Below are 10,394 nucleotides of genomic sequence, written 5' to 3' on the forward strand. Positions count from 1 at the left end.
TTAGAATTTGTTTGTCATAGATGCAAATATGTTCAAAGGTTGAAATATCATGAAATCTAAGGTCCTGTTTAGATACAATAAGATTTAAGCCAATCCTACAGGTTTTAATAATCTCAAGCAAGGTCCGCCGTACCGGTCCGGATCGGCGTACCGGTGGCCGGCCGGACCGGTACGGTACCGGTTCGGACCGGTACCGTACCGGTCCGGACCACTTTCTTTCCCATCAAAAAAAAAAAAAAACCACAGCGAGGCGCTGTGGTCCCCCCCCAAAAAAAAAACACCGTACCGGTGCGAACCGGCCCGGTTCGCACCGGTACGAGGTCGGTACCAAGCGGTACCGGCCGGTATGGTCTCCGTACCGGCCGGTTCACAGAAGAAAACCGGAAATACCGGTTTTCATCTGTATCCGGTACCGGTCCGGTACGTACCGGCCCGTACCGGCCGGTACGGGCCGGTACGGCATTCCTTGATCTCAAGCATAAAAATCCAGTATAGACTAGAAGTGAATGTTTGGATAATTAATCCTCGGGATAGCTATCCTGTAGGAATATACTTATCCCATAGGATAAAATTAAAGTCCTCGACCGTATATTATTTTTAAGTTTTAACCTATGGTTATTGGGCTCCTCTTCTCAGCCTCTCTTATGGTATGGTGGACATCAAGATCCGAAGACCTCCCGCTGCTGCCTCCGATGTTCGATCATCTTCTCCGGCCACTTCATCCGACATCAAGTAAGCTCTCTCTCTCTCTCTCTCCCCCCCCCCCCCCCCTCCCCAACTCTCAACGTCCGCTGGCGCACTGCCCGTTTGGGCCCTTCCGCCACCCGCCGACGTCCCACCAGTTCTGGCCGGGGCTGGACCCTCGTTCTATTCTTTTGTAAGCTCACGGGGACTATTCTATTGCCAATTTGTTTGTTGGAAAGAAAAGAATGGGATAGTTGTTTGACAGAATTTTAGCTTTTGTTTGGAGATTATAATGGATCTATGTACTTCATTTCTGTCTACCTAGTTTTATAATCTATTATCAAAAATGTGTCCTAGAATCATATAAAAATGCATGCCTTCCACATGTTTGTCAAAATGACTCATCAATTTTTTCTTTTTGTGGTCTACAGTTGCTGTATTGCATATCAGTTCTAAAAATCGTGGACAAGTATTTCACAGTTGTATATTCATGCTAAGCATTCCTATAGAAGTTATTAGTGGCAAAATAAACTTCTCTGCATTTTGTTTGTCCGTGCTTCTGTTTAGTTCTCAAAATATTTTCTGTCCTTCTGTTCATGTCAAGGAGCATTCCTCATTTTTGAAGTTGCTATGGTTGTTGTGGTTGTTATTATTGTTCAGTTAGCTGGGAATGCTGGTTTATGAGCTTGCATTTTTTAGCTTCTTATTCAGGTCTGCTAATAACCAAGTTGTTAGTTTTGCTGTTATGCTTTTCTTTCCTGTTGTGTAAAAGATGTGTCTGTCTATATTTTTGGAACATATTGTTCATGTGAAAAGCACTACAGGCATCGATTCATGAGAATGAAGTATATTGCTGATTGCAATATACCATCTTTCAAGAAGGTGATGTCTTGGTTCATGAACGTAGTGGAGTTTCTCCCAAAACATGAAGGAATTAGATCTTGGTTTATAGACCCTGAAAGTCATTTGTTTCTTGTTTAATCAGCAATGATAAGGGCATCTAACTGGTTAGATAGATGATTAATATCTGTTTATGTAATTTAAATAATGGTGCATCTGACTTCATCTGACAAATATCTACCAAAAAAGAAAGATAAAGGAAAAAAGGTGATTTGCTTACACTGAGAAGGTTTTGCATATCAGGCTTCTTACTGGCAGTGTACGTTGAGATCTCCCAGGCAAACAGTTAAATGAGAAGCATTCCTTTGAGCACTGATTTAGTTTCTCTCTCCCTTTCTTATCCATGCAAAATAAACTTCTCTGCATATTAAAATTCTCTACAAAAAATAACAAGTATGTCTTCTATTTATTTCTCTTCCATTTGTTATCAAGAATGTTAGTATTCCACAATTTAATGCTGCAAGAAACATAACTAGATTTTTTTTCCTCCAATGGAGGATATTAAGATGCTGCAGCGATTATCCTGAGTCAATGCCACGAGGCACCATTGTTGTCATGACCTCACTTAGAATATAGTATATTAAATGTCAATTGGGGGAGGTTCTTGTGCATGCACACTAGTTTTTAGGTTGGACTATAACCTGACATCAAGGTGAGTGCTTCAACAAGACTGCTGTCCCATGATTATTTTTTATTTTATATTTTAAAATTTTATTTTATTTTATTTTATTTGAATTTTAACAAGTATGAGCAGCTAGTTGAATGGGCTTTATATATGATTTTTTTAGAGAATAGGTGTTTTTGGTTCACTAGATTGGATTTCAAGAATGTGACCTTTTATTTTGTCATCAGATAGATGGATTCAACTCGTGAAGTGATTAGTAGATCCATATATAACTCCAAAGTCTAGACTTTCCTCAGTGACAGCCACATCCACTGATGTGTTTCGAGATGATGACTCACAAAATTGTTGATATGCTGCTGGCTCACCGATTGTGCCACTTGTTCCCCACATTTGCACGTGTGTTCTTGACGAGAAGAGCCTACTCATCATTGCTGACCGACAACCTCCTCTCCCCATCGGCCACTAAGTCTACAAGGGGCCATGGTGGAGGAGGGAGCGACACTTTGGGCCGGAGGCTACTAAGCCTAATATACCCAAAGCGGAGCGCTGTGGTGGTGCTGCGTAAGTGGGCGGAGGAGGGGAAGAGGGTCCAGAAGTACCAGCTCAACCGTGTTGTCCGTGAGCTCCGCAAGTACAAGCGCTTCAAGCATGCCCTCGAAGTGCGTACTTCCCTCCTTTCCCTCCTTTCACTCCCATATGTTGCTTTCCATGGCTTCAAATTTAGTTTTTGAAAGAATAAGATCTGTGAGTAGCTTCAAATCAGCATTTTATTTTAAAATGAGGCAATTTGTAAGAAATTCTGGGAAGAAAATGTAGAATGATATCAATCATGTGTTGAGAGGTAATTGCATTCATCTTGAAATTGTTAATACTGGGTTTAATAATCATGGCTGAGAAGATTAATTCTAAGTGAATTGTGCCTTAAAGACAGATTTTAAACCATGTCCTCGAGTAGTTTGATATTTGAGATTGATATTTGTAAGTTGATTGATATTGGTGAATGGGGTGTCAATCCTTTTTATTGAAATTAGTTCAATGTTCTGGCAATTGATCATCTTTTAAATTCTGAAAGAACAATACATGTAAGATATTGTCTAGCTTCCATTGTATAAAATAAAATTGCATCGATGAAATTTAATATCTAATGAGGATAGCAGATGTCCTTGTGAACATACCCTACAATTGGATCAAAATATTGAAATTTACTCAATTTGAAGGAAAAACAAGAATAATATCCACACTCAAGTTATTTTTCTCACATGTGATTGAACTTTCAAGAATATGCTGGAAGTCTGCTGTGTACAATAGCTTCTAGTTAAAGAGTCATATGATGTGTTAGAAGTATAAGCAAAATTGCGACCTTGAATATATGGACAACAGGGTGGAGGTTGATTTGCTTGATGTAGTACTTGTAGTGTTGAAATTATAATGCAAATAAAGTTTTGAGCACATCCATTATGATGGTTTGTGCATTTTGTAAACCAGCTCCATGGGGCGTAGTTAAATTGTTTTCATCTTAAGATAAAGCTAGCTTCTGTAACAAATCATTTCTTGCAAAACAAACTTTTATCTTGTTTCCACCTCAGAATTGTGTGTCCTTTTAAAAAATGTGCAGAAAATACTTAACAATTTGTGGATTTGGTTAGAACAAGTAATATCTATACAAGCTATGGCTCGAGAGTGAAGGCTTTACAATCACTATATAATTGGTTAGAAGTTGGACAGCTGTAGCCTTCTTTGTAGTAAATTATAAAATCTTGAGCATTATTTGTGGTACAATAAAAATTAAGACCCAGGAAGATGCTGATTACTTGCACAGACCTGTGCATAATGACAATACCTCTTGTTAAGTGATGTTGGGTGGTTGTAGTTGCAAGTAATCCTTATATATCCTTTCCGTGCCCATAACTGAATGCAAGGATGTTTCAATATATTGCATCCAATCATGTTGATGTTTCCATGCACCATCAGAAAAGGATAGTTGAGACTATTCACAAATAAGCAAAATATGCTTGAAAAGATCTATTGAACTCTTTGGTTGTATTCAATTGCTTTGAACTGATGCAAAGAACTGTATTCATGTATAAGCCACAAATTTGACTCCGGAAAAAGGTGTAGTCTATTACAATTAGTTACATAAGCATGCTAGAAATGAGACATATCAGCTGCATGAGGTGTATCATGTTAAAACAAAAATACAAATAAGGCAACATGAAATGCATATGGGTTTACAGTTCTTGCTTTACAAGAAAAGTGGTTGCATAGAAAATGAAACACGCATTCATATGATACACAAGAAGAAAAACAAAAGGATAAGTATGGGAAAAAGTCTCTTTGATCGTTTAGTGATGATCGAGATCCGTGATCACTATCAGTTGCTTTATGTGCATCAGATAGTTCTTCAAATAATGACAAGCAATTCTAATATATTATATTACCAAGTGTTCGAACCTCCTTGCTGCACCTGAAGGGGACTTTATAGTCTTGAAAAAGATGCCTCAGCACAAATAATTTGCTTCTTCTATTGCTTGAAAGCCTTTGTCCCCTCTTTCTTTATTCTTTCTAAGGTATCTTTTGTCTCTATATTCAAGTCATAGGTGTGACAAGTAGCTACTGTAAACTCACTGAACTTTATAAGATGATTTAGATTTAGTCAATTAGCTTCACATGTTCTATGCACTATTAGACTATGGAAAAAAGTACAAACAAAATGATTTTTACTCTAGTTAGAAAGTATTAAGGGTCATCAGGAGTAAATTGGCAAGCACTAGCCCAAAATCTTCAATAAATAGCAAACTTTATGTCATTTGGAATATAAATCATGTCCTTCAAAACTAACCCAATGAAAATGGGCATAGACATTATGTCTTTGTTTTCTCAACATCCCTGAACATCGGATCTTTACAAGGGTGCGCCGTTCAGAAAACTTGTCTCACCTTAGACATGTTATACCTTTGTCCAGATCCATTTTGCAAAAGCGTGTCAACCATGCATCCCTGAAGTTCTTTGTTAACAATATGCAATTCCAGTTAACTCCTTTCTTGAGTACCGAACAATGTCATGTAATGAATTGGCCATTATAATGGAACATGGTTGCAAACTGCACCTGAATATTAAACTGATATAGGACAATCAAAGGGATGAAAATCTTCCACCCAAATGCCCAGGCTGCTTGATCTAGCTGGACTGTCTAGATGCCCGCACTTGGCCAGCAATTTCTAATTTATCTACCCAGCTTTTGGGCTCCCAAATGAATTTTTAGTTGTATTGACTTTTTCCTTGGGTTTCTTAAATATTGGAAAAGAAAGATCTGCAACCTGTTATCATTTTTCTATGGTTGCATGTGCCGATTGGCCAGATCAAACTCATAGTTGTGGGTTTAGATTTTCATGCCCTGATCGAACTATATATGTCATGCCCTGATCATATGAAAAGCCTAAGGCCCTGTTTGGGGGAGCTTTTGGAGGGCCAGAAAGCACTTTCTGGCCCTCCAAAAGTACTTTTAGATGAAAAACTGTGTTTGGTAAATTTTTCAAAAAGCTGTTTCAGCTTTTGCGGGAAGCTGAAAATAGCTTTTAAGAGGAAGCTCCAATTTGGAGCTTTTGGAAGGAAGCTGTTTCAGCTTTTTCGGAAAGCTGTATTTTTGACAAAAATGCCCATATTAAAATAACATAATTACATAGTTTGTCCCTTTATAAACTTAAAAATCTGCTGGAGCCAAGAACCCTAGTCGTCAGACTCCCTTCCATAAGAAAAGGTATTTTTCTTTTCAATTTTTGTATGCATCTCTTGAACCACATTTTAGAAGAAAAAATTTTTAATCCTTTTCCATACCTTCCAAAATCAATCTATTGTTTTTTTTTTATCATCAACTTCGCGGCCTACGCTGAGGTCCTCCTCGAGCGTGGACCACGAAGAAGAGCCCCTAGACCACGGAAAATTATTTTATGGGAAATTATTTTATACTAATAATTATAATATTTTATACCTTTATTTTTGTGTTATACTATAAATATAATATCATATTATATTATATCATAATACATTAATATGTTATGTTAAATAATTTAATATGATGTTATATTATGGAAAATTATTTTATACTAATAATTATAATATTTTATACCTTTATTTTTATGTTATACTATAAATATAATATCATATTATATTATATCATAATACATTAATATGTTATGTTAAATAATTTAATATTATGTTATATTATGAAAAATTAATTTATACTAATAATTATAATATTTTATACCTTTATTTTTGTATTATACTATAAATATAATATCATGTTATATTATATCATAATACATTAATATGTTATTTTAAATAATTTAATATTATGTTAGATTATGAAAAATTAATTTATAATAATAATTATCATATTTTATACCTTTATTATTGTATTATACTATAAATATTGTATTATATTACATTACATTATAATACATTAATATGTTATTTTAAATAATTTAATATTATGTTATATTATGAGAAATTAATTTATACTAATAATTATAATATTTTATACTTTTATTATTGTATTATACTATAAATATAATATATATTACATTATATCATAATACATTAATATGTTATGTTAAATAATTTAATATTATGTTATATTACCAAATATTAATTTACTCTAATAATTATATTACTATTATGCTATATCAACATAATATTATTTTATATTACAATAATATTATACTATATCGTATATTTATGTATTAATTTATGTTATGTTTTATTATGTTCTGTTGTATAATACTATGCAATGTCTTTTATGGTGATTTTGTCATACAAAAGTACTTTCTCAGTTTGTTTACCAAACACAAAACAAAGTAGCACAGCACTTTACGAATGTGGTTACCAAACAGCAAACGGCTTTTTATAACAGCTCTACTTCAGACAGCTCTACTTCCAACAGCTCTACTTCTAACAGCTCTACTGCCAACAGCTCCCCCAAACAGGGCCTAAGTGAGAAGCTGTCTCTGATGAGAATAAATTGGCCAGATCAAACTCATAGCTATGGGTTTTAGATTTTCAACTAGTGATATGATCAACGATATGTTTATCATTTATGGACTGACCATCTACAAAACTTAAAGATTCTCTTAAAATGTTCTCCAGATTTTATGTACATTGAATATACTTGTTTTATATATCTTTATTGTTGATAGCAAATATTCATGTATTGTCACAAAATTCGAACATATTGCATATATTGTGCAAAATATTGTGCTCATAAATATCTTTTTCATACCATGGATGCATTATTCTTGGAGCAACTGTTTAGTTATAGATCTTGGTTAGATTATTGCCTTGTGCACTGTGTTTTTCAAAATATCTATTGATTCTCGCAGATATGTGAATGGATGACAACTCAACCAGACATCAAACTGCTACCGGGAGATTATGCTGTTCATTTAGACTTGGTTGCAAAGGTTCGTGGCTTGGCCAGTGCGGAGAAGTTCTTTGAAGATCTTCCTGAGAGGATGAAGGGGCAATCTACCTGCACAGCGCTTCTCCATACTTACGTGCAGAGTGAGTTGTCTAACAAGGCAGAGTCTCTAATGGAAGAAATGTCAATTCATGGTCTCCTTAGATGTCCTCTTCCTTATAATCATATGTTGACTCTCTACATATCGAAAGGCGAGCTGGATAAGGTACCAAAATTGGTTAAGGAGTTGAAAAGAAACACAAAACCAGATGTGGTCACCTACAATCTATGGCTAAGTGCTTGTGCCAAGAAAGATGATGTGATGGGTGCAGAAGAGGTCCTCCGTGAGATGGAAAAGGAGAAGATAACTACTGATTGGATAACATACAGCATGTTAGCCACCATCTACATCAAAGCTGTCTGCAGTGAGAAAGCCAAGGAAGCATTGGTAGAAATGGAGAAAAGGGCTTCCAGAAAAGAACGAGCTGCATATTGCTCCCTTATTAGTCTGCATGCTAGTCTATCAGATAAAGAAAATGTATACAGAATATGGAATAAAATAAAATCAACATTCAGAAAAATGAGTGATGTCGAGTACAAGTGCATCCTTTCATCTCTTACAAAGTTGGGTGACATTGAAGAAGCAGAGAGCATCTACAGTGAATGGGAGTCAGTGTCAGGCACACGGGATTCAAGGGTTCCAAACATACTCCTTGGATATTACATCAAGAATGATATGATGGACAAGGCTGAGAATTTTCATGAGCATACGGTACAAACAGGAGTCAAGCCTAGCTATACTACATGGGAACTACTTGCTTGGAGTTATTTGAGTAAGAAGAGAATAGACAAGGTTTTACATTGCCTGAAGAATGCCTTCTCAATCCTGGAGAAATGGGAGCCTAATGTTGGAATTATAAGAGCTGTGTTTAGCAAGCTGGAGATGATGGGTGATGTTGAGGGGGCAGAGCAGTTCTTGGTTATGCTTCGAGATGTAGGGTATGTGACAACAGAAATATATAACTCATTGCTTCGGACTTATGCAAAAGCTGGTAAGATGCCACTGATAGTTGCTGAGCGCATGAAGAAGGATGGTGTTCAGATGGATGAAGAGACTCGCGGTCTCCTGAGGTTGACAAGCAAATTTTGTATTGGTGGAGTTTCAACACTAATTTCTTGAGAAGGTTGAGCTTCCACAATTTTTTTTTTTTTGAAATGACACTGGGACTGCTCTCACCAAGGAAATGAATATATTTTTGTTTCTATCGGGCCATGATATCTTTGAACTGCACTCCACTAGCCATAATAGCATTCTTGCTAGTCATTCTACTTGGCATACCGAATGCTAATCACCATTTTGTTCCGGTGCTACCAAGAAACTCGAAGTAAGTTGACTAAGCAAAATTTTCTGAAGCTCGCCAATGGTAAGCGATGTTGAAGAGATTACAGATTATCTGCGCTAAGCCATTAGCTATGCCAGTTCCCACCCACCTATACCTTGGCTAGTTGTAGGCGTTTGCTTCAACATATTTTTCATACAGAAGCAGACAGGATGCAACTAAGTGCTTTATGACTTCTACCTCGCCTTTGGTTGCAGTTATCTAAGATGAAGGTGTAATAGTTCTATAGTAAGAGGTCTCTCCTTTTGCATTTTCATGAAATATGCCTGATTCTTGGTCATATTGATGAACTGCAAATGCGAATCTGGTACACTATTGTCCTTCTTGATTGCTGGTAAGCTGATTTAGCATTAAATTAAATATTCTGATTACACTGTGGCCTTAGCTTCCTTTCTAACCTTGATATTTATGGGACACATCTATATGCTTGTTAGTTTATCAATGCTAGTTTCTGAAAGGAGTATTCCATTGTCCAAAATTTCATGAGTCACCTAGTTTCTCCTTTGAGTTCAGGTCTCTTTACAGGGCAAACTATAAGGTGGCAGAAGATTTTCTTTCTGCAAAAACTTGTGCTCCAAAAGTTTCCTATGATTCCATTTCACCTGCTGGAATTTTTTTCCCATGTACCTCATTGGTAATGTGTCTTTTGTTGACCTATTGAAAATTTTTGGATCAACTTGTTTTGGGTCCAATAGCATTAAACCTGCAAATTTCATCCAAAATTTATCTTTTATTCTCTAGATCTTCTATTGCTCTCTTGACATTCAAAATATGCCAATCGATTAAACGGTAATCCTCTTATTTCATCTGTCGTTTTACCAAAAGGCTCCTCACAACCTTCTCGATATCTTGCACTACCAGAAAAGGGAACCATCCTCCTTATCAGAAAGGGCGAACCAGCAAGTGACATGTATTATAACCTGCGAGGAAACCATGAACTAGGACAAATATGCTGACAACTAGAAAAGCCTAATAAAAGCCACGACTTCTATCTTATGATATTTGGGATGAGATTTATGCTAGTACCAGCTGTTCTATACTTTTAAGGACTTGAACCAAGAGGTATCTGCTAACTGGAAAGAAGAATATAGAGAGAGAGCATGCTTTAAAGAAATGTTACAGCAGTGTCATTTCTGGCCTTAGAAATGCTTTTCGTCACCCTTTGGTTTTAATTATTTAGCCATATCAGTCAGATCAATTATGGTAAGTTAATCATTCCCATGCATACCCAGACAGGTGATTTAATATCAATTGGCAGTCTGTTCTTTGTTTCTTCAGTTAATTCCTGCAAGAAAACAAATGGCTGAAATCTTGAGGGCCGATCAAGCTCCAA

At 36.1% G+C, this 10,394-nt stretch overlaps 1 protein-coding gene across 2 annotated transcripts; it reads left to right on the plus strand.

Annotated features, from left to right (window-relative positions):
• Positions 1 to 606: 606 nt before the first annotated feature.
• Positions 607 to 9,432, plus strand: LOC103708019 (pentatricopeptide repeat-containing protein At4g02820, mitochondrial). 2 transcript variants are annotated; one of them, XM_008792772.4, is made up of 3 exons: positions 607 to 732; positions 2,437 to 2,868; positions 7,585 to 9,432. In XM_008792772.4, exons 2-3 carry the CDS (start codon positions 2,524 to 2,526, stop codon positions 8,839 to 8,841), a joined length of 1,602 nt encoding a protein of 533 aa, XP_008790994.1. In that variant the 5' UTR covers positions 607 to 732; positions 2,437 to 2,523; the 3' UTR covers positions 8,842 to 9,432. The 2 variants fall into 2 exon arrangements, with proteins under 2 accessions (XP_008790994.1, XP_038980582.1); XM_039124654.1 differs by having other exon boundaries at positions 610 to 732; positions 2,441 to 2,868.
• Positions 9,433 to 10,394: the final 962 nt, after the last annotated feature.

The sequence above is a fragment of the Phoenix dactylifera genome, chromosome 3, assembly GCF_009389715.1.
Source record: "Phoenix dactylifera cultivar Barhee BC4 chromosome 3, palm_55x_up_171113_PBpolish2nd_filt_p, whole genome shotgun sequence".
In the NCBI taxonomy this organism is placed as follows: domain Eukaryota; kingdom Viridiplantae; phylum Streptophyta; class Magnoliopsida; order Arecales; family Arecaceae; genus Phoenix; species Phoenix dactylifera.

Bases quoted from the DNA above. Each gene is read 5' to 3' on its own strand.
- LOC103708019 (XM_008792772.4), top strand. From the start codon at position 2,524: ATGTGTTTCGAGATGATGACTCACAAAATTGTTGATATGCTGCTGGCT. The intron at 2,869-7,584 runs GTGCGTACTTCC...TGATTCTCGCAG, and splicing joins GCTTCAAGCATGCCCTCGAA to ATATGTGAATGGATGACAAC.